Source organism: Lissotriton helveticus, chromosome 1_1, assembly GCF_964261635.1.
Source record: "Lissotriton helveticus chromosome 1_1, aLisHel1.1, whole genome shotgun sequence".
NCBI classification, from domain to species: Eukaryota; Metazoa; Chordata; class Amphibia; order Caudata; family Salamandridae; genus Lissotriton; species Lissotriton helveticus.
This window is the reverse complement of record NC_136057.1, coordinates 15,155,712-15,179,568: the sequence shown is the minus strand read 5'-3', so window position 1 is coordinate 15,179,568 and position 23,857 is coordinate 15,155,712. Positions and strand designations below refer to the sequence as shown.

The 23,857-nt window shown below is 49.4% G+C and overlaps 1 protein-coding gene across 1 annotated transcript in view; it reads left to right on the top strand.

Annotated features, from left to right (window-relative positions):
* Nucleotides 1-9,910, top strand: part of LOC144766932 (calcium-binding protein 1-like) — a 370,144-nt gene extending 360,234 nt beyond the window's left edge. The window contains exon 6 of the mRNA XM_078650625.1: nt 9,128-9,910. Within this exon, the coding sequence (XP_078506751.1) occupies nt 9,128-9,153 (26 nt within the window). The 3' untranslated portion in view covers nt 9,154-9,910. The remainder of the gene's footprint in view (nt 1-9,127) is intronic.
* The last annotated feature ends 13,947 nt before the right edge of the window (nt 9,911-23,857 follow it).

The following is a 23,857-nucleotide window of genomic DNA, read 5'->3' as shown; positions in this document are numbered from 1 at the left end:
GGCTCAGTCCTTTATTACTGCTGTCTGGGTAATTTGAGGGAGTATGGCTGACTCCTGGATACTCAGGTTACTCCTTTAGTGCGCTTGACTCTCCGTGAAGAGTGACAGTGAGGGAGTGCGTGTGACCCCTGGATACTCAGGTCACTCCTTTAGTGAGCTTGACTCTCCGTGAAGAGTGACAGTGAGGGAGTGCGTGTGACCCCTGGATACTCAGGTCACTCCTTTAGTGAGCTTGACTCTCCGTGAAGAGTGACAGTGAGGGAGTGCGTGTGACTCCTGGATACTCAGGTCACTCCTTTAGTGAGCTTGACTCTCCATGAAGAGTGACAGTGAGGGAGTGCGTGTGACCCCTGGATACTCAGGTCACTCCTTTAGTGAGCTTGACTCTCCATGAAGAGTGACAGTGAGGGAGTGCGTGTGACCCCTGGATACTCAGGTCACTCCTTTAGTGAGCTTGACTCTCCATGAAGAGTGACAGTGAGGGAGTGCGTGTGACCCCTGGATACTCAGGTCACTCCTCTAGTGCGCTTAACTCGCCATGAAGAGTGACAGTGAGGGAGTGCGTGTGACTCCTGGATACTCAGGTCACTCCTTTAGTGAGCTTGACTCTCCATGAAGAGTGACAGTGAGGGAGTGCGTGTGACCCCTGGATACTCAGGTCACTCCTTTAGTGAGCTTGACTCTCCATGAAGAGTGACAGTGAGGGAGTGCGTGTGACCCCTGGATACTCAGGTTACTCCTTTAGTGAGCTTGACTCTCCATGAAGAGTGACAGTGAGGGAGTGCGTGTGACTCCTGGATACTCAGGTCACTCCTTTAGTGAGCTTGACTCTCCATGAAGAGTGACAGTGAGGGAGTGCGTGTGACCCCTGGATACTCAGGTCACTCCTTTAGTGAGCTTGACTCTCCATGAAGAGTGACAGTGAGGGAGTGCGTGTGACCCCTGGATACTCAGGTCACTCCTTTAGTGAGCTTGACTCTCCATGAAGAGTGACAGTGAGGGAGTGCGTGTGACCCCTGGATACTCAGGTCACTCCTCTAGTGCGCTTAACTCGCCATGAAGAGTGACAGTGAGGGAGTGCGTGTGACCCCTGGATACTCAGGTCACTCCTTTAGTGAGCTTGACTCTCCATGAAGAGTGACAGTGAGGGAGTGCGTGTGACCCCTGGATACTCAGGTCACTCCTTTAGTGAGCTTGACTCTCCGTGAAGAGTGACAGTGAGGGAGTGCGTGTGACCCCTGGATACTCAGGTCACTCCTTTAGTGAGCTTGACTCTCCGTGAAGAGTGACAGTGAGGGAGTGCGTGTGACCCCTGGATACTCAGGTCACTCCTTTAGTGAGCTTGACTCTCCGTGAAGAGTGACAGTGAGGGAGTGCGTGTGACCCCTGGATACTCAGGTCACTCCTTTAGTGAGCTTGACTCTCCGTGAAGAGTGACAGTGAGGGAGTGCGTGTGACTCCTGGATACTCAGGTTACTCCTTTAGTGAGCTTGACTCTCCGTGAAGAGTGACAGTGAGGGAGTGCGTGTGACTCCTGGATACTCAGGTCACTCCTCTAGTGCGCTTGACTCGCCATGAAGAGTGACAGTGAGGGAGTGCGTGTGACTCCTGGATACTCAGGTCACTCCTTTAGTGAGCTTGACTCTCCATGAAGAGTGACAGTGAGGGAGTGCGTGTGACCCCTGGATACTCAGGTCACTCCTTTAGTGAGCTTGACTCTCCATGAAGAGTGACAGTGAGGGAGTGCGTGTGACCCCTGGATACTCAGGTCACTCCTTTAGTGAGCTTGACTCTCCATGAAGAGTGACAGTGAGGGAGTGCGTGTGACCCCTGGATACTCAGGTTACTCCTTTAGTGAGCTTGACTCTCCATGAAGAGTGACAGTGAGGGAGTGCGTGTGACCCCTGGATACTCAGGTTACTCCTTTAGTGAGCTTGACTCTCCATGAAGAGTGACAGTGAGGGAGTGCGTGTGACCCCTGGATACTCAGGTTACTCCTTTAGTGAGCTTGACTCTCCGTGAAGAGTGACAGTGAGGGAGTGCGTGTGACCCCTGGATACTCAGGTTACTCCTTTAGTGCGCTTGACTCTCCGTGAAGAGTGACAGTGAGGGAGTGCGTGTGACCCCTGGATACTCAGGTTACTCCTTTAGTGCGCTTGACTCTCCGTGAAGAGTGACAGTGAGGGAGTGCGTGTGACTCCTGGATACTCAGGTTACTCCTTTAGTGCGCTTGACTCTCCGTGAAGAGTGACAGTGAGGGAGTGCGTGTGACCCCTGGATACTCAGGTTACTCCTTTAGTGCGCTTGACTCTCCGTGAAGAGTGACAGTGAGGGAGTGCGTGTGACCCCTGGATACTCAGGTTACTCCTTTAGTGAGCTTGACTCTCCGTGAAGAGTGACAGTGAGGGAGTGCGTGTGACCCCTGGATACTCAGGTTACTCCTTTAGTGAGCTTGACTCTCCGTGAAGAGTGACAGTGAGGGAGTGCGTGTGACCCCTGGATACTCAGGTTACTCCTTTAGTGCGCTTGACTCTCCGTGAAGAGTGACAGTGAGGGAGTGCGTGTGACCCCTGGATACTCAGGTTACTCCTTTAGTGCGCTTGACTCTCCGTGAAGAGTGACAGTGAGGGAGTGCGTGTGACCCCTGGATACTCAGGTTACTCCTTTAGTGAGCTTGACTCTCCGTGAAGAGTGACAGTGAGGGAGTGCGTGTGACCCCTGGATACTCAGGTTACTCCTTTAGTGCGCTTGACTCTCCGTGAAGAGTGACAGTGAGGGAGTGCGTGTGACCCCTGGATACTCAGGTTACTCCTTTAGTGCGCTTGACTCTCCGTGAAGAGTGACAGTGAGGGAGTGCGTGTGACCCCTGGATACTCAGGTTACTCCTTTAGTGCGCTTGACTCTCCATGAAGAGTGACAGTGAGGGAGTGCGTGTGACCCCTGGATACTCAGGTTACTCCTTTAGTGAGCTTGACTCTCCATGAAGAGTGACAGTGAGGGAGTGCGTGTGACCCCTGGATACTCAGGTTACTCCTTTAGTGAGCTTGACTCTCCATGAAGAGTGACAGTGAGGGAGTGCGTGTGACCCCTGGATACTCAGGTTACTCCTTTAGTGAGCTTGACTCTCCATGAAGAGTGACAGTGAGGGAGTGCGTGTGACCCCTGGATACTCAGGTTACTCCTTTAGTGAGCTTGACTCTCCATGAAGAGTGACAGTGAGGGAGTGCGTGTGACCCCTGGATACTCAGGTTACTCCTTTAGTGCGCTTGACTCTCCATGAAGAGTGACAGTGAGGGAGTGCGTGTGACCCCTGGATACTCAGGTTACTCCTTTAGTGCGCTTGACTCTCCATGAAGAGTGACAGTGAGGGAGTGCGTGTGACCCCTGGATACTCAGGTTACTCCTTTAGTGCGCTTGACTCTCCGTGAAGAGTGACAGTGAGGGAGTGCGTGTGACCCCTGGATACTCAGGTTACTCCTTTAGTGCGCTTGACTCTCCGTGAAGAGTGACAGTGAGGGAGTGCGTGTGACCCCTGGATACTCAGGTTACTCCTTTAGTGCGCTTGACTCTCCGTGAAGAGTGACAGTGAGGGAGTGCGTGTGACCCCTGGATACTCAGGTTACTCCTTTAGTGCGCTTGACTCTCCGTGAAGAGTGACAGTGAGGGAGTGCGTGTGACCCCTGGATACTCAGGTTACTCCTTTAGTGCGCTTGACTCTCCGTGAAGAGTGACAGTGAGGGAGTGCGTGTGACCCCTGGATACTCAGGTTACTCCTTTAGTGAGCTTGACTCTCCGTGAAGAGTGACAGTGAGGGAGTGCGTGTGACCCCTGGATACTCAGGTTACTCCTTTAGTGAGCTTGACTCTCCGTGAAGAGTGACAGTGAGGGAGTGCGTGTGACCCCTGGATACTCAGGTTACTCCTTTAGTGAGCTTGACTCTCCGTGAAGAGTGACAGTGAGGGAGTGCGTGTGACCCCTGGATACTCAGGTTACTCCTTTAGTGAGCTTGACTCTCCGTGAAGAGTGACAGTGAGGGAGTGCGTGTGACCCCTGGATACTCAGGTTACTCCTTTAGTGAGCTTGACTCTCCGTGAAGAGTGACAGTGAGGGAGTGCGTGTGACCCCTGGATACTCAGGTTACTCCTTTAGTGCGCTTGACTCTCCGTGAAGAGTGACAGTGAGGGAGTGCGTGTGACCCCTGGATACTCAGGTTACTCCTTTAGTGCGCTTGACTCTCCGTGAAGAGTGACAGTGAGGGAGTGCGTGTGACCCCTGGATACTCAGGTTACTCCTTTAGTGAGCTTGACTCTCCGTGAAGAGTGACAGTGAGGGAGTGCGTGTGACCCCTGGATACTCAGGTCACTCCTTTAGTGAGCTTGACTCTCCGTGAAGAGTGACAGTGAGGGAGTGCGTGTGACCCCTGGATACTCAGGTCACTCCTTTAGTGAGCTTGACTCTCCGTGAAGAGTGACAGTGAGGGAGTGCGTGTGACCCCTGGATACTCAGGTCACTCCTTTAGTGAGCTTGACTCTCCGTGAAGAGTGACAGTGAGGGAGTGCGTGTGACCCCTGGATACTCAGGTCACTCCTTTAGTGAGCTTGACTCTCCGTGAAGAGTGACAGTGAGGGAGTGCGTGTGACCCCTGGATACTCAGGTCACTCCTTTAGTGAGCTTGACTCTCCGTGAAGAGTGACAGTGAGGGAGTGCGTGTGACCCCTGGATACTCAGGTCACTCCTTTAGTGAGCTTGACTCTCCGTGAAGAGTGACAGTGAGGGAGTGCGTGTGACCCCTGGATACTCAGGTCACTCCTTTAGTGAGCTTGACTCTCCGTGAAGAGTGACAGTGAGGGAGTGCGTGTGACCCCTGGATACTCAGGTCACTCCTTTAGTGAGCTTGACTCTCCGTGAAGAGTGACAGTGAGGGAGTGCGTGTGACCCCTGGATACTCAGGTTACTCCTTTAGTGAGCTTGACTCTCCGTGAAGAGTGACAGTGAGGGAGTGCGTGTGACTCCTGGATACTCAGGTCACTCCTTTAGTGAGCTTGACTCTCCGTGAAGAGTGACAGTGAGGGAGTGCGTGTGACTCCTGGATACTCAGGTTACTCCTTTAGTGAGCTTGACTCTCCGTGAAGAGTGACAGTGAGGGAGTGCGTGTGACCCCTGGATACTCAGGTTACTCCTTTAGTGAGCTTGACTCTCCGTGAAGAGTGACAGTGAGGGAGTGCGTGTGACCCCTGGATACTCAGGTTACTCCTTTAGTGAGCTTGACTCTCCGTGAAGAGTGACAGTGAGGGAGTGCGTGTGACTCCTGGATACTCAGGTTACTCCTTTAGTGCGCTTGACTCTCCGTGAAGAGTGACAGTGAGGGAGTGCGTGTGACCCCTGGATACTCAGGTTACTCCTTTAGTGCGCTTGACTCTCCGTGAAGAGTGACAGTGAGGGAGTGCGTGTGACCCCTGGATACTCAGGTTACTCCTTTAGTGAGCTTGACTCTCCGTGAAGAGTGACAGTGAGGGAGTGCGTGTGACTCCTGGATACTCAGGTTACTCCTTTAGTGCGCTTGACTCTCCGTGAAGAGTGACAGTGAGGGAGTGCGTGTGACCCCTGGATACTCAGGTTACTCCTTTAGTGCGCTTGACTCTCCGTGAAGAGTGACAGTGAGGGAGTGCGTGTGACTCCTGGATACTCAGGTTACTCCTTTAGTGCGCTTGACTCTCCGTGAAGAGTGACAGTGAGGGAGTGCGTGTGACCCCTGGATACTCAGGTTACTCCTTTAGTGAGCTTGACTCTCCGTGAAGAGTGACAGTGAGGGAGTGCGTGTGACTCCTGGATACTCAGGTTACTCCTTTAGTGCGCTTGACTCTCCGTGAAGAGTGACAGTGAGGGAGTGCGTGTGACCCCTGGATACTCAGGTTACTCCTTTAGTGAGCTTGACTCTCCGTGAAGAGTGACAGTGAGGGAGTGCGTGTGACTCCTGGATACTCAGGTTACTCCTTTAGTGCGCTTGACTCTCCGTGAAGAGTGACAGTGAGGGAGTGCGTGTGACCCCTGGATACTCAGGTTACTCCTTTAGTGAGCTTGACTCTCCGTGAAGAGTGACAGTGAGGGAGTGCGTGTGACTCCTGGATACTCAGGTTACTCCTTTAGTGCGCTTGACTCTCCGTGAAGAGTGACAGTGAGGGAGTGCGTGTGACCCCTGGATACTCAGGTTACTCCTTTAGTGAGCTTGACTCTCCGTGAAGAGTGACAGTGAGGGAGTGCGTGTGACTCCTGGATACTCAGGTTACTCCTTTAGTGCGCTTGACTCTCCGTGAAGAGTGACAGTGAGGGAGTGCGTGTGACCCCTGGATACTCAGGTTACTCCTTTAGTGCGCTTGACTCTCCGTGAAGAGTGACAGTGAGGGAGTGCGTGTGACCCCTGGATACTCAGGTTACTCCTTTAGTGAGCTTGACTCTCCATGAAGAGTGACAGTGAGGGAGTGCGTGTGACTCCTGGATACTCAGGTCACTCCTTTAGTGAGCTTGACTCTCCATGAAGAGTGACAGTGAGGGAGTGCGTGTGACTCCTGGATACTCAGGTCACTCCTTTAGTGAGCTTGACTCTCCATGAAGAGTGACAGTGAGGGAGTGCGTGTGACCCCTGGATACTCAGGTTACTCCTTTAGTGCGCTTGACTCTCCGTGAAGAGTGACAGTGAGGGAGTGCGTGTGACCCCTGGATACTCAGGTTACTCCTTTAGTGAGCTTGACTCTCCGTGAAGAGTGACAGTGAGGGAGTGCGTGTGACTCCTGGATACTCAGGTTACTCCTTTAGTGAGCTTGACTCTCCGTGAAGAGTGACAGTGAGGGAGTGCGTGTGACCCCTGGATACTCAGGTTACTCCTTTAGTGAGCTTGACTCTCCGTGAAGAGTGACAGTGAGGGAGTGCGTGTGACTCCTGGATACTCAGGTTACTCCTTTAGTGAGCTTGACTCTCCGTGAAGAGTGACAGTGAGGGAGTGCGTGTGACTCCTGGATACTCAGGTTACTCCTTTAGTGAGCTTGACTCTCCGTGAAGAGTGACAGTGAGGGAGTGCGTGTGACCCCTGGATACTCAGGTTACTCCTTTAGTGAGCTTGACTCTCCATGAAGAGTGACAGTGAGGGAGTGCGTGTGACCCCTGGATACTCAGGTCACTCCTTTAGTGAGCTTGACTCTCCATGAAGAGTGACAGTGAGGGAGTGCGTGTGACCCCTGGATACTCAGGTTACTCCTTTAGTGAGCTTGACTCTCCGTGAAGAGTGACAGTGAGGGCTTCACCCAGGAGGTGGTACAGACTCACACACTTGATGATACCCATAGTCAATCACCCCAATCTCCAGTCAGAGCGGCATCTTTGAAAAAGAAAGACCATACAAGAAAGTGACCATACAAGAAAGTGACCATACAAGGAAGTGACCATACAAGAAAGTGACCATACAAGGAAGTGGCCATACTAGGAAGTGACCCTACAAGAAAGTGACCATACAAAGAAGTGACCATACAAGGAAGTGGCCATACTAGGAAGTGACCCTACAAGAAAGTGACCATACAAAGAAGTGACCATACAAGGAAGTGGCCATACAAGGAAGTGGCCATACAAGGAAGTGACCATACAAGAAAGAGGACAGTTTCACACTTGGAGTAAAACAAGAACATGACGGTCAACTCTCTTGGACTGAGATACGACTTCAAACTCACTTTTATGGTAAAATTTCAAGGGGCTTGAGAACAAACACGTTGGTGATCCCACAAAAAATCATGTGGGAATTTCCGTCACGCAGGAAGAACTCTCAGATCTGATGCTTTATGAGTACGGCCTTTGCTTACATGTCAGAGTCAATATTGATGAGGTTTCAAGCCTGGAACATGCTGTGAAGAACTCCATCTCTATTTTATGTCAATCAAATCATTTCTGATTTCTATGTCTCCAAGAATTTCAACAGAATTATTACTTTTGAATGCATTCCCTCCACCCATAGAATTGGCACCATTGTTTGTTTCTGGACCATCCACAGCATTTGCTGCAGAAAAGCCCATCCCAGCGCCTCGAGACCCTCATGGGTGATATGGCGTGCTCTATAAATGTTTGTTTTATTGATTAATGGTTGATCCTTTAGTGGAATTGTGCAGTCAATGTGTGGAAATCAGAAAAGAATAGGGGCATATCTCTCATACTCATTGGGATTGCCCTCTTAATGTGTTTCCAGGAACCTGTATCCAAACTTTTCTTCACCCACAACTACTAGAAGACTAGAGGGACCTCTGGGCAGCATAGTGAGGACAGCTTTGACCTTTGCTAAAAGGGGCTTGATGGTGACCCTTTGAGTAGGCAGTGGTAGACTTGTTTGGAAATCCACCTGCTTGTAAGTTATATCATCATCGCTGGAGCCATTGTCCCTCAAAGGACATGTCTGGTTGCACAACTGTAAAGCTTTCCGTACGCCATAGAGCTGTTTCTCGTATGAAATAATCTTCCGTAGGGCACAGTTACGGTCTCATCAACCATCATGTCATGAAGAAAGAAGCATCTTCTACTTGTGGTTAAAGTATCAGACAAGAGCCCTGAGTGTCCATTGCAGCCACTTATAAAAGTAGCATTTCTCTCTTGAAGACCTTTTTCAAGCACATACATCTGTTCCATAAGTCTTTTAGGAGCTCGGTAGCACCTGGGTAGCTAAGCTAGGATGTTTTCAGGAAAGTCTCCACACTTCTGTTGGTTGGATTTCCACACTGAAGGCTGACTTGAAAGCATTGAGTCCTGGAGGAGGGTCTGTGAAATACAACTCACTCACGGTCAGTGCATTTTGCTTCATCAGAAACCTGGGCAAAGAGACCTCCCTGGGATCATTCAATTGTCCATCTTCTCATCTTCCCTTTTTCTCACTTCTCATTCCATCTCCTGCTGTAAAACTTTGCCAGCTTTGCCGAAAACAAATCTTGTGAAGTTCAAAAAGAAATCTGCATCTTTGCATATCCCTGATCAAAAGTCCTCCAAAGCAAATCAACCAATCCTTGCTTTTCTTGAAAGTCTTCTGACAGTTAAACGTTCATCTCTCACCTCATCTTTCTCTCTATCTGGTCTCTAATGTATGTATTTCTCCTCACAGAGTTTGTGCGCATGATGTCACGCTGAGCCGCTGAAATGGCCGTGCCTTACTGGATGGGGACATTTTGAGTGAGGCATTAGAAGTGGACCCATGAGGGACAGCAGCAGTTTCACCACTGACTCCAAAGGAGATGAAAAGACTCCCCGTGTGGCATCGAAGAAGGGAGGATACACTTTCACTTCTTGCGCCGCGACCCCTGGCCTGCTTGTTTTACGTGTGTGGTGTGTTGTCCTCTTTCATAACGATGCCCTATATCTCACACAATTGGACTTTCCCCATCTCAGCAGAACCCAGCTCTTCCAGAAAGGAATCAGCTGCCAATATCTCTCATGCCTTCCCCCCACCGCTTCCCCTCTCCATGTCTTCTAGTTTGAGTTTACCCTTATGCCTGTGATCCAGAATCTTCCTGGTCACCACCAGAAAGGATCACCCTTTGATTGATCACCACTGGAATCATTTTCTCTTATCCTGAGAGCAGCTTCTGGCCATGTTTCATCATCTGGACTTCGCTTTCTGAATCCCTCTCCTCTGGCCTGTTTCATTCTCTGCCATTCCTCAAGAGATCTCTCGTGCAGACTGGGAGTCCTCAGGAGATCTCCAGTGCAGACTGGGAGTCCTCAGGAGATCTCCCGTGCAGACTGGGAGTCCTCAGGAGATCTCCCGTACAGACTGGGAGTCCCTATGAGATCTCTTGTGCAGATTGGGAGTCCTCAGGCGATCTCTCGTGCAGACTGGGAGTCCTCAGGAGATCTCTTGTGCAGACTGGGAGTCCTCATGAGATCTCCTGTGCAAATTGGGAGTCCTCAGGAGATCTCTTGTGCAGATTGGGAGTCTTCAGGAGATCTCTCATGCAGACTGGGAGTCCTCAGGAGATCTCTCGTGCAGACTGGGAGTCCTCAGGAGATCTCCCGTGCAGACTGGGAATCCTCAGGTGATCGCTCGTGCAGACTGGGAGTCCTTAGGAGATCTCTCCTGCATACTGGAGTCCTCAGGAGATCTCTCGTGCAGACTGGGAATCCTCAGGAGATCACTCTTGCAGACTGGGCGTCCTCAGGAGATCTCTCCTGCAGACTGGGAGTCCTTAGGAGATCTCTCCTGCATACTGGGAGTCCTCAGGAGATCTCTTGTGCAGACTGGGAGTCCTCAGGAGATTTCTCACGCAGACTGGGAGTCCTTAGGAGATCTCTCCTGCATACTGGGAGTCCTCAGGAGATCTCTCGTGCAGACTGGGAATCCTCAGGAGATCGCTCGTGCAGACTGGGCGTCCTCAGGAGATCTCTTGTGCAAACTGGGAGTCCTCAGGAGATCTCTCGTGCAGACTGGGAGTCCTCAGGAGATCTCCCGTACAGACTGGGAGTCCTTATGAGATCTCTTGTGCAGACTGGGAGTCTTCAGGAGATCTCTCATGCAGACTGGGAGTCCTCAGAAGATCTCGTCTGCAGACTGGGAGTCCTCAGGAGATCTCTCACGCAGACAGGGAGTCCTCAGGAGATCTGTCATGCAGACTGGGAGTCCTCAGGAGGTCTGTCATGCAGACTGGGAGTCCTCAGGAGATCTCTCACGCAGACAGGGAGTCCTCAGGAGATCTGTCATGCAGACTGGGAGTCCTCAGGAGGTCTGTCATGCAGACTGGGAGTCCTCAGGAGATCTCTCACACAGACAGGGAGTCCTCAGGAGATCTCTTGTGCAGACTGGGAGTTCTCATGTGACCTCCCATGCAGACTGGGAGAGGACTGCTCATTGTTAGCACCTCTAGAGTACATCTCAAACACACTGAGAGGGATCTCAGCCCATGCCTCATGCTCAAACGCCCCCTTTACACTGAACCTGCAAGACCCCAGATGTCTCTTTTTCCACTGGAGGTGGCTTTCAGTGATCCGCTGTTCAATGCCCCCCCCCACCCTCATGTTCTGGATAGTTTAAACATTCTTTGGGTGAAAATGTGATATGTTTTGTTTGGCATACAGACTGTGAAATGTTTGGTGTTTTGATGGAGATATATGTTAAACTTTTGCATGGACACAGTCTCCTCTTGTTCTAAATAAATTGTTTTTTTGAAAAAAATAAAAATGAACGCATGACTGTTATCTGTGAAAAGGTGCACCGCTCCACCGCAGGACAATGATAAAGTTTGTGTCCGCTCCATCCTTTCTGCAGGGTGATTCAACCTCATGTTCTGTGGCATCCACTTAACTCAAACCAAAGATGGCTGGAAAGAAAGAGGTTTCTTTTTCAGTCAGTGTAACAGACCAGCTGCTAACAGCTCTCACCGCTGCTGTACACACATGTGCTGACCATGTCCAGGTACTTCCACCTCCTGCACGTGCAACGCACGACTCAGGCTTCGAAGACTGCAGAGATGAGACTGCAGAGGTGGCGGGTCAGTCTGACCATAATCTGGCCTGATCTTTGAGAAAGAGATGCAGCTTGCAGGTCAATGACTAACCAACAGAGTGACCAGGAGCTCAAGTAAGGCCCCACAAATAGGAATGCCTTCCAGGAAATCATCACCATGGTGACATCTCATCCCTTGACGTGCTCCCGATTGTTGGGAATGCTTTAACAAGACCCCTCCAGTTGGTGGAAGCCCAGCACGAGCCCCCCTCCGTCTTTAAACACTTTAAGATAACTCTAGCCCGAAGGATTCTGTAACACAGCACCCCCTGCTAGGACGGCTTTCCCACATCCCATCCAGGCGGGATGTCAGAGCTTGCATTGACAGGATCCCTATTGTTGGTATGTTCTAACTAGAACGTAGACCTAGGAATGCCTTCACAAGACCCATGGAACGGGGAAATGCCTGTTCGAGACCCAGCCACGGCCCGTGCAGGGAAGAGTGGTGTGGTGGTGGGGCTGAGTTGGGGAGGAGAGGGGTTTTGACAGATGATGAAGAGGGAAAATTAAATAAATAATTAATTTTCCTTGGTCATTGTCCATCGGACTCCCCCCCCCCCACTGGGCCCCACCGCTCTAACCTGCACGGGCCGCGGCTGATGAGAATCTGTTCCGATCGAAACACCGCAAAAAGCCCCCAGAACTAGAATTCCGTAACAAGCTTCTACTGGTAGGAAACACCCACACAAGACACCATTCAGCTCGAAGCACCTTAATAAGAACTTATGGGCAATGTGTACGAAGAATAGGAATAGCGATTCCTAACTAAATAGTCAGATAAAATCACTATATATGAAACTTTTTGTTTCCTACTTATTCCTAGTTTTTCAATAATCGTCTTACCTCATGCATATTAATGAAATAGGTAGCATTTCGTGGCCCATTAGGAATCGAAGCCATCACAGGTTTTGCACAGCACCATGGCTCTTATTGCCTTTGAATAAAATATTTTTTTGTTGAAATGCAACCCTTTTTCCTTAAAGAAATCTGAGATGCAATTTAACAATAAAAAAATGAAACTTTTTGCTTTATATTTTTAAGAGCAGGCAGTGGTCCCGTGGATGGTATGAAACAAGACTTCTTTGGTTTGGATGATAGCTATGGATTTGAAGATGGTTTAGAGTGCTTCGATCACAAACCCTGAGGTATCTTTGTTCATCTTTGATCGAATGTGAGAGGAGCTGCTCTCATCTTCCACATGAACGTGGAAAACCCCTGGTTTCCCAAATGACACCGCCCATTACAAATCTGAAAAGACCAACATTTGTGCCTTCTGGGCTCCCTTGCAAAGTTTAATAGTTTTTAATTTGTAGAGCATGTTGTTTCTCTGCCTATTAAGAAAGCAGCTGAGACCCTCCCACATCAACACCTGAAGGTGATGATACAAACGTAAGTAACTATAGAACAAATTCCAACTTTCCATGAGGCTGACCATCATTAAGCGACCACAGCCTCTTGCGAAAGAGAATAATCGCTTAGATCCAACACAAAAGGTGATAGACTAGCAGGACCCATGGAATCCATGGACGGCCACCTTTGAGGGCTTGGCTATGAAGATGGACTGCTGCGCTGTCCGGGGGACTTTATGGTTTTCAGGAGCTCATGCCATGTCTTCTGAAGGACCTTGCTGGAGTTGAAGCCTTCCCAGATGGCCTTCTAATCTATGCAAAACTCATGTTCTTCTTGAAGAGCATGTCAAGCAATGAGCAAAGACAAGTGTGGTTTGTTACAGAATCTGTGGATTATCTGGGCACAGAATTTTATCTGAAGGAATTTTTCCTAAAGGAGAAGCAGTTGAGTCAGTTGTTGACGCACCAGCTCTTGAGGATGAAGATCGACACAAATCGTTTGTAAGATTGAGTGATTATTAATCACGATTCTTCGAAGGCAACTATAATCGCACCATTTAAAAGAATGCGAAACAAGGGGAGAATGTAAATGGGGTGAAAAGAAAATATGCGTTTGAGCAAATTATGCAGTTTTTTTCAAATTACAGGCGTTGAAAATGTATGCGAGTGGCAACGAGTGTGCAGAGACCGCGAACTGACGTAGAATTGGCATTAGGGCAGATTTATGTCCAATTGTTAACGATGTGGAGAACACAATCACTTTTGCTTCATGAACTTTGAAAGAAGCCTCATTTACAAAGAATTGGTGTAGAGCAGGACCGCAAGTCATTTTGCTGCTGTGCGCCAATTCGAAAGGGCAGGAAGGTACTGTATAAACAAGACATGTTGTATTCCTGTTCTTTCTCCCTGTGCTGGTGCACAATTTGCAGCTGAGTGCCAAAGCACCATGGTGCAAGGGTGTCATGATTGTTTTTGTGTAGGAAGGGGCACTTTCGTGCACAAAAACAATCATGAGAGGCGTTTTCCTCGTTCTATGTGTGCTGCACATAAAAAACGAGGAGAAATGAAAATATTCCTGCTTGTCACGCCGGCTCTAGGGAGGTTTATGTGATGTTGTAAATCTGGGACAGTGTCAATATCCATGTGTGTTGCATGGGAACGCCCGCCGCAATGCCCTTTGAACTCCTCCCTGGTGTAGAGTAAGGCAACGCACCGCTTTGTGCTTCTTTGTCGTACTCCATATGTATGAGGCCATGCACAGCCATGCAATAGATATGATTGAGAAGGTGCGCCACATAACAAGTGACGTTCCGTCGGCGCAGGCCTCTCGTGAATGAAGAGCCACAGTTTCATGGAGAGTGAGACATTAACATGGTACTGGGGAGCAGAAAATCCAACGTCTATCTTTGGGGACAATCTTTGTGTTGAGCATAGATCATAAACTACTTACATTTATGTGAGGAGATAAAGGTGCTAGTAGTGCTTAAATTCATTCCTCCTCTGTCCAGGACTCAGGAGTACTCCTGTGATGTGAGATTTGTTGCTGGAAATGACAAGATCACTTGATGATAAAAAGTGTGATGATGGGACCGAGTGTGAATGTGTGGAGGCTGGAGTCGGCCTTGAGGACGTTTGTGCTTAAGTAGATGTTATTAAGGAGAATATGGTACTGACAACAGAGTGTAAACTTACTGTGGAGAGATCCCAGACTGGAAATGATTGAAAAGAGAGTGCAGAGAGCAGCCCGCATTTTATTTGAACTCAGTTTTGAGAATGGAATTATACTTAAGTCTGGTAAAAGTATTCTACCTTCTGTTTAGAACTCACTTGATTAAGTGACCTCATTGTGGACATGCTGTTTTAGCCGCAGAAAACTGCTGCTAAAACAGTGATAATGGGCTTGATAATATGCTCTATGGAATTCCAATTGAATCCCATGTTAAATGTCCTTCACATTTAACATGGGCTTCAATTGGAATTCCAGTTTTCAGTTTTTTGATAATTTTATCGCCTGTCTTGATAATATGCCCCAATGTGTTTAGAAGCAGAGGGCCAAGTTAGAGTTTGGAGTACCCATACTCATGAATGTAGGGATACAGGAACTCAACTGGGGGACTTAAACCCCCAGAATGTACAGCGCCAAAGCGTGCCAGTGCTCACGGAGGGTAAGGAGCAGAAGGAAGAACCCCCAGGTGCTATTTAGCACGGATGTATGTCATTACAACGCATGCTTTCACAACGCATGCCATTACAACAAAACTTTTACAACGCAGGATCCATTACAACGCATGCCATTACAACGCATGCCATTACAACGAAACTTTTACAACGCAGGATCCATTACAACGCATGCCATTACAACGTAGCTACTATTACAACGCATGCCATTACAACGTAAGTATGGGTAAGTAATTTATAGTGTAAGTGTTGGATGGTGTAGGGGTTAAAATAAAATTAAATACTTACGTTGTAATGGCATGCGTTGTAATAGCAGCTGCATTGTAATGGAATGCGTTGTAATGGATCCTGCGTTGTAAAACTTTTGTTGTATTGGTAGTGCATTGTGTTAGTTGCGTTGTAAAGGACGTTTCCCATTTAGCACTGCTACCATCTCCGCTGTGAAGGACCGCCGAGGGACAAGCCCAGGCATAGCCCAGACCAAGGGCAGGCCCATCTACGCCCGTCAGAACCCGGAAGAAGCTCTGCCACCCCCTAACACATGTCCATGGAGCATTCCCGCCTACTATTTTAGGGATGGGAGTTTATACAATGTTACAGGACACTCTTCTTTGCACTATTATATGCTCACTCCTTTTAGTCATTGTGCATGATTCGGCCCGATAGGTAAGCGCAAAGGACCCCCCTGCACCCAAAGAGTTTGTCCGTACTAAGACACTTTGCAAGTCCAAACCGGTCAGACAGGAGGTCCTGTATTTTTTTTAAGGCATTTGACATGGCTGCCGCCACCGATTCAGATATTGTCAGTTCTAACATGATGATAAAATCCGTGTCCATAACATATCTTACGGTTGTGTCCAATGTAGGCCCAGGATGGCTTGATCCTTGACTCATTGCAGAATATTCCCAAAAGAAAAAATACATACACTTGTAAATCAGACAGCTGTACTGTACCAGAAATGTTGCCTTTTGATTGGCTCCTTACGGTCCATATCCACCTATTAAATTATTAGCTACTACCCGAGACAAGCCTCTTTACAGTTTCAATCCACACAGCATTACACCTTCTGATAATAGCAGCTGCTTGTGAAGATTACAAAGTTCTAATAAATAACTAGTAAGTTCTCTAGTTTATAGAATGTGCCTGCACTGGAAGACTTGCTTCTGGAGACCACAGTTTTAGAATCTTTCACTTTCCTGTGCAGAAGGTTCAGTGTGTACATGGAATTATTTCTTACTTCTGCTGATAAGAGTTTCAGAAAAGATTTCTTTCTATTTAATTGCATTAAATATCCATTATGTTTTAAAATAGCTCTCTTGTTGTACTGTGCAATTTAAAATGTTGCCTATTTTAAATACATTTTAGCTAATGACCTTTAAAATCTGTCATTTATAAAGTGTTTTGTGATATCTTTGTAATTAACTGATTATAAAAATAGTTTTCACTGCAGTGCACATTCATGAAACTACTTACTGGAGGAAGTGAGGAAAGGCCTAATTCGTGAATCGCACTTTGCAGTATGTTTTCTACTACTGTTGTCGTACTACAAAACAACTCATGCAAAGTGCTGTTCACAAACAACACTTTGTAGTAACTCACTCTTAAGGGTAAGTTTACTACTTTTAAGTATTCACAAACCCTCATTGTAGTAGCTTACATTTTTGTAGTAACTTACACTTTTATAGTAAGTGCCTACCTCCATTATTTCCAATGGAATGGGGTTTCAGTACCAGTGGTGTACCATGTGTAGTGCAGGAGCTACTACAAAAGTGTAAGTTACTATAAAAGTGCAGTTTGTGAATATCAAACAGAAGTTTAAACTTAGTCCCAAAGTGTCAGTTACCTTTGTGAATTAGGGTCAAAATGTCCAAATAGCCGCTCCTTTGCAGGGTTCCACAAAAATCTATTACTTTTAAATATGAGATCTGTCGCTAAAAATATACTCACACATATTTAAATGTGGAATTAAAAAAACAGATTTGATGGAGACCAAAATGTTACTATTTTAAAAGTTGTGGGGTATTGACAGATAGAGAAGATGGACAGTCTGAGTGAACAGATGTGGAAAGGGCATTCTGGACTTTGGTCCCGATTCACAGAATGAATTTAAGACTCAATCCTAAACGTACTACTTTTGGCATTCACAGAATGAACTTAATACTTTTGGCATTCACAGAATGAACTTACTACTTTTGGCATTCACAGAAGTTAGGATTTTGTCTTAAATTTATCTTAAGACAAACTTAAGACAGACTTAAGACAGACTTAAGACAAAATCCTAACTTCTGTGAATACCAAAAGTAGTAAGTGCATTCTATGAATACCAAAATAGTAGTAAGTTTAGGATTTAATCTTAAGTTCATTCTGTGAATCGGGCCCTTTATTTTTAGCCCCTTAAAACTACTTAATGATTTAAAATATTAAAACCCATACCTGAAATTCAAAACTTTTATAACCAGCTAAGTTATATATCTCCAATAACACAACAATTCTCATTTTCATCAGCCTTCTCCGAATGAAAGGCTTTAAATTAAACCACTCCAAATTCAACAAAACACATTGTGCCACACTTTCCTCTTGAACACAGAATGTTAGTCCCTGAGTTTGGTTTTCAGTGATGAAGTTACTAGTGAAATGAATGCCAGACTGCTGCTTGTTGCGTTGTGTTTGAAGTGCGCGTTTCACTCAGTGTGCCAGACCTTTTACCTGATATGTTACAGGTGATCTGTCTCCACCACTAGTAAAGATCTGTAATCAAGAGTGGAGAAGGCCCTGCCACCCCATTTCACTCTCCTGGAACGGGGAACAGATAGCAGGAGTCTGCACGAGGACCGCAAATCTCTGACAGGGGTATAGCAGGACAAGATGGATCCTACACCAGTGGGACTATTTCTGGCCAAAGCCCCATATGTCATACATAGGGTCTTGAAGTGAATGCGAAACTCGACAGGAAGCCAATGCAGCTGCTTTCTAGCCACTGTAGCTGAGGTGCGCCTGGGAAGATCCAAAACGAACCTAGCAGCGGCATTCTGGACTACCTGTAAGCGCTGCAGTAGGCTCCTATTAATGCCCGCATACAGCGCATTACAGTAGTCCATCCTGGAGCCAATAAGGGCAACAGCAAGCTGTTTCCTTGCCTGTAAGGATAAGTAATGTCTAATCCTCCTCAGGACATGGATAATACCCCAACAGGTGGAAATGGTTCGACTGACCTGCTTACCCATATCAAGGGAAGGATCAATCACAACCCCCAGATTTTTTGCGGAGGAGGTAGGGGTGGGACAGGCTCCTAGTGAGTCTGGCCACCAACGGGATGACCATATGTCCTCTTTCCCTCCGAACACCATCACCTCCGTCTTCTCTCCGTTTAATTTAAGCGAATTTAGGATCATCCATTGACCGACTGCCTCCATGCAAGATCTAAAATTGGAGGCAGTCGGAACGCTAGCCTGGGAGAGAGAGACAAGGATCTGGGTGTCGTCCGCATAGGAGACTATCGCCATCCCATAAGATCTAATAAGCCTGGCAAGTGGGGTCACGTAGATGTTAAATAGGGTCGGACTAAGGGCGGACCCCTGGGGGACCCCACATTGCACAGGAAGAGATGGAGATAGGAACTCCCCCAGCTTCACTCTTTGGACTCGGTGGGTAAGGAAAGACGTGAGTAAATCCAGGGCTGCACCTCGCACCCCAATCTCCCTCAGCCGTGATGTTAATACTGAGGGAGAAAGGGTATCAAAGGCCGCTGTCAGATCTAATAGTATCAGGAGGGTGGTCTGGCCCCCATCAACGCGAGTGCGGATATTATCCAACACTAGGTGAGGGCTGACTCAGTGCTGTGTTCCCTCCTGAAACCATGTTGAGTGGAATCAAGACATTCCGAGCTCTCAACAAAAGCGGCAAGGTGCACATTGAGATGCACCTCTAACATCTTTGCTGGTGCTGGAAGTAATGAAATAGGCCGGAATTTTTTTACAACCGACGGATCCAGGGAGGGCTTTTTTAGAAGAGGTTTCACCACCGCACTTTTCCATTGGGTGGGAAAACATCCGTCTCTCATGGCTCTATTCATAATGTCCACCAGGAAAGGCAGGAGAGTTTCCCTGCACTGCTTAAGAATCCTAAGGGGACACACGTCCAGAGGAGAGCCTGATTTGGTTTTATTGAGGAGGTTATCCAGCATTTCCACTGAGAGGGGGGGGAAGGAATCTAGGGTTCCCACAGGAGATTTTTCAACCAGGACGGAATTTATAGCCCCTGAAACAGGGGTCCACTCATAAGCGATTTTTGTGACTCCAAGGCTGAATAGATGTCTGATATTTTTGTCTGAAAAAAGGAGGCAATACTATTACATAACTCTTGGGACGGCACTACAGGATCTGGGGTTTGCAGGGTTATAAGTGAGTCTACAACCCTGAAAAGCTCTTTAGGAGAAGACAATGAAGATGTCAAAGTCTTGAAGTGCTCTTGTTTGGCCTTTATAATTTCAGGTCTCAAGGCGCTGGGGGGAGGGAGAGTCGCTACTGCTCGAACAGCCAGGTCTTGAGTTGTTTCCTGAAGGAGAGATGGTCCTTGGTCAGCCGTACTTGGGTGGGGAGGGAGTTCCATGTCTTGGCTGCCAGGTAGGAGAAGGATCTTCTTCCGGTGGTGGTTCTGCGAATTCGTGGGACGGTGGCGAGGGCGAGGCTGGCGGATCGGAGCTGGCGGGTGGGTGTGTAGAATACGAGGCGGCTGTTGAGGAATTTGGGGCCCATGTCGTGGAGAGCCTTGTGTTCGTGGGTGAGGAGTCTGAACGTGATCCTCTTGCTGACGGGGAGCTAGTGCAGATCTCTCAGATGGGCAGAGATATGGCCGTGAAGGGGGATGTCCAGGATGAGTCATGCAGAAGCGTTCTGTATGCGCTGGAGTCTTTTCTGGAGTTTGGCTGTGGTTCCAGCATAGAGGGTGTTCCCGTAGTCCAGTCGGCTGGTGACGAGGGCCTGGGTGACCGTCTTCCTGGTTTCGGTGGGGTTTCACCGGAAGATCTTTAGGAGCATGCGCAGGGTTTTGAAACAGGATGATGAGACGGCGTTGACTTGCTTGGTCATTGTGAGGGAGGAATCCAGGATAAAGCCCAGGTTGCGTGCATGGTCTGTTGGCTTGGGGGGGGGGGTTCCCAGGGCAGGGGGCCACCAGGAGTCGTCCCAGGCAGAGGGGGATGGTCCCAGGATGAGGACTTCCGTCTTGTCTGAGTTCAGTTTCAGACGGCTGAGCTTCATCCATTCCGCTACGTCTTTCATTCCTTCCTGGAGGCTGGCTCTGGCGGTGGCGGGGTCGTTGGAGAGGGAGAGGATCAGCTGGGTGTCGTTGGCATAGGAGATGATGTTTAGGTTGTGTTGGCGTGTGATGGCTTCAAGGGGGCTCATGTTGACGTTGAAGAGGGTGGGGCTGAGTAAGGATCCATGCAGAATGCCGCATATGACTTCGGTGGCCGCGGATCGGAACGGGGAGGCGGACTCTCTGGGTTCTTCCGGCGAGGAACAAGATGATCCACTCCAAGGCCGTTCCTTGGATTCCGGTGTTGCTGAGGCGTGGTATCAGGGTGCGGTGATATACGGTGTCGAAGGCTGCTGAGAGGTCCAGGAGGATGAGGGCAGCTGTTTCCCTGTTGTCGAGCAGCGAGCTGATGTCGTCAGTAGCTGTGATGAGGGCGGTCTCGGTGCTGTGGTTTGCTCGGAAACTGGACTGCGAGGGGTCAAGGGATCCGTTTGTCTCGAGGAAGTCAGAGAGTTGTTTGTTGACGGTCTTCTCGATGACTTTGGCAGGAAAAGGGAGGAGCAAGATGGGGCGGATGTTCTTGAGGTCCGAGGGGCCCGCGGTGGGTTTCTTCAGGCGAGCGCTGAGCTCGGCATGTTTCCTGCTCTCCGGGGAAGGTGGCGGATGCGAAGGAGCTATTAATGATGTCCCGGAGTTGGGGTGCGATGATGGGGTCGGCTTTGTTGAAGATGTGGTGTAGACAGGGGTCGGTAGGGGAGACAGAGTTGATGGTGTTCATCGTGCGGGTGGTGTCTTCGGTGCTGACCGGGGTCCAGGTGCAGAGGGTGGTGGTGGGAGGCGCTGGTTCGGTGGTTGGGTGCGTGGTCTGTGCACCAAAGCTGTTGTGTATGTCGGCGATCTTGCAGTGAAAGAAGAGGCGAGTGAGTCGCAGAGGTCTTGCGTGGGTGTGATGTCGTTGTTGCAGGCGCTGGGGTTGGAGAGCTCTTTAACGATGCTGAAGAGTTCCTTGCTGTTGTGGGTGTTGTTCTCCAGACGTTCTTTTGGTGGTGTGGATCAGCTGGTGGTGATTGCGGGTGGCGTTTTTGAGGGCTGTCATGTTCTCTGTTGTCTGGTCATGGCACCAGGCTTTCTCGAGGGTGCGGCAGGTTTTCTTGGAGTTTTTGAGGTCGTTGGTGAACCACTAGGCTTTTTTGCTGCCGGGTGTGCTGGGAGGGTTCTTCAGTGGCGCAAGGTCATCGGTGAAGTTGGTGTGCCACTGTGTGAGGTTGCGGGCTTCTTCGTTGGAGTCCCTCATGTTGGTGGGAGGGTTCTGGCTGAGGGAGGGGGTGAGTTGGTTGGCGGTGTTCTTGCTCCAGCTTCTGCGGGGAACCTGTTGCGGATAGTGGTGGGTCGTGGTTCTACTGAAGTTGAAGTGGACGCAGCTGTGATCTGTCTAGTGTAGTCCGGTGGAGTGGCTGAAAGAGATGTGCTTGCTGGAGGAGAAGATCGGGACGAGCGTGTGGCCGGCGTAGTGGTGGGGGTGTTCACCAGTTGCTTGAGTCCGAGGTTGGTGAGGTTGTCCAGCAGGGCAGCGGTGTTGCTGTCATTGCTGTTCTCCAGGTGGAAGTTGAGGTCCCCTAGGAGGATGTAGTCTGAGGAGATCAGGGTGTGCTGGCTGACGAAGTCTGCGATGGCTTTGCTGAATTGTGTGCGTGGTCCCTGGGGTCTGTAGATGAGAGTGCCTCTGAGGGTGGTCTTGGGGTCAGTGTGTATCTGGAAGTGAAGGTGCTCGGCGGCGGTGAGGGTGTCGTCAGAGTTGGTCGTGATTGGGATGGTGTTTCTGTGGACGATGGCGATGCCTCCTCCGGTTTGGTTGACACGTTCCTTCCGGGTGATCTTGTAGCCATCCGGGATGGCTATGGCGATGTCGGGGGCTGAGGAGGCGTTCATCCAGGTTTCTGTGTGGAAGGCGACGTCTGGTGATGTTGTGTTGAGGAGGTTCGAGAGTTCGACGGCGTGTCTGTGGACGGAGCGGGTGTTGAGCAGGATGCACTTGAGGTGAGCATTGCTGGTGCCTGGCTTGGCGGGAGCGGTGCAGGTTCGGAGGCAGGTGAATTTGCAGGCTTGGCAGGTGAAGGGTCTATGGGTGCGTTTCAGGATGGCTCGGTAGCAGGTGGGGTTACGGCCAGCGTTGAGTGCATGGAGGGTGGCGGCGTCGTAAGTCAGTCGTGTGGGCTAGCATTGTCGGGGGCCAGGGGTCCTGGCGTTGGGCGCGGACAAGGCATGGACGGGCGCAGACGGGCTTGCCTTTGGCGCGCCTTCGGCGCGACAGCGGCACGCCCACGGCCTCTTCGTGGTCTGCATAAGAGTGTTGACGGGAAGGAGGAGCAGCTGGGTGGCGGAAGCGGGGCGGCGAATGGGGTGTCAGGGGGGCGGGGCCGCAGGGAGGCAGCGGCAGGAGAAGTGCGGCGAAGGAGGCAGCAGGAGACCGGGTTGAGCAGGCAGCAGCGGCGTGGGGGCGACCTAACTTGAAGGCAGGTCAGAGGTCGCTGTCCTCTGGTGCTGTGCTGGAAGTTACCAGTGACGGCACAGCAACTTGTCAAGACCCCTATCCTGTAGGGTGGAGGCTTTGAGCTTCCAGAAGTGCATAAGGTGAAATGGCCTGCCCAGTTATGGTATGTTACCTTATCTTATGTGATGTGATGATATGTTATGCATATTTTCATAGTGCACAACTCATCAATGAGGCTATCCTGGGGATGAATCAGTAGTCTGTTGGACCAAGCCAGGGTGCTGAAGAGTTTCTTGTGGAATTCAAAAATTGAGGTGGTGGCTTTGATGTGTAGGGGCATGTCTGGGCTTTTCGGAGCGAGGTAGGAGAAGTAATGACTGCCGGATCTGGTTCTACGTATGGGCGAAGAGTGCTAGTAGGATTCCACTGAGCAAAGCAGTTAAGTAGGTTTATGGACGTTTATGCGGTCAGGTTCATGGGGCACTGTCCACTTGCCTGACCTACAGCAGGATGTACTCCTGCCTCACTGTGACAGACAATCACAGGTGGGCGACATTCTCTTTAGGATGGTCCTCACATTAGATATGTGTTCTGAAATCCATCCTCCCGTCTCTGCCCTGCATCCCTACCCCTTAGGCATCCTTCCAGCATCCTCACATTTGCACACGGCTGCCCAGGGTTGCTGGAAGGCCACTGTTGAGTGTCCTGAAGGGTACTGCTGCCAGGTCTGGGGACTGAGTGGATCCCTAGGATTCCAGGATCCAAACTTTAGCGCCTGCAATCAAAGACCTCTGCCGGCTTGCATGGCTTCTCTGACCATGTGAAATATATCAACCAATCAGGATTTATAAAGCACAGCTAATCACTCAATAGGGTATCCAGGAGCTTGCAGTCCCCATAGGCTCCATCTAACAGCTAGGTCTTGGAGGCCCTTCTGAATTCTGGAAGTGAGGTGATGGTCTGGAATATGGGTGGGTGAAATAGAGGCAGAACGTGGTGTTCTCAACGGTTGGTGGAAGTTCATGCTGTGGTTAATGTAGGCGGGACTTTGGTTGTGTAGA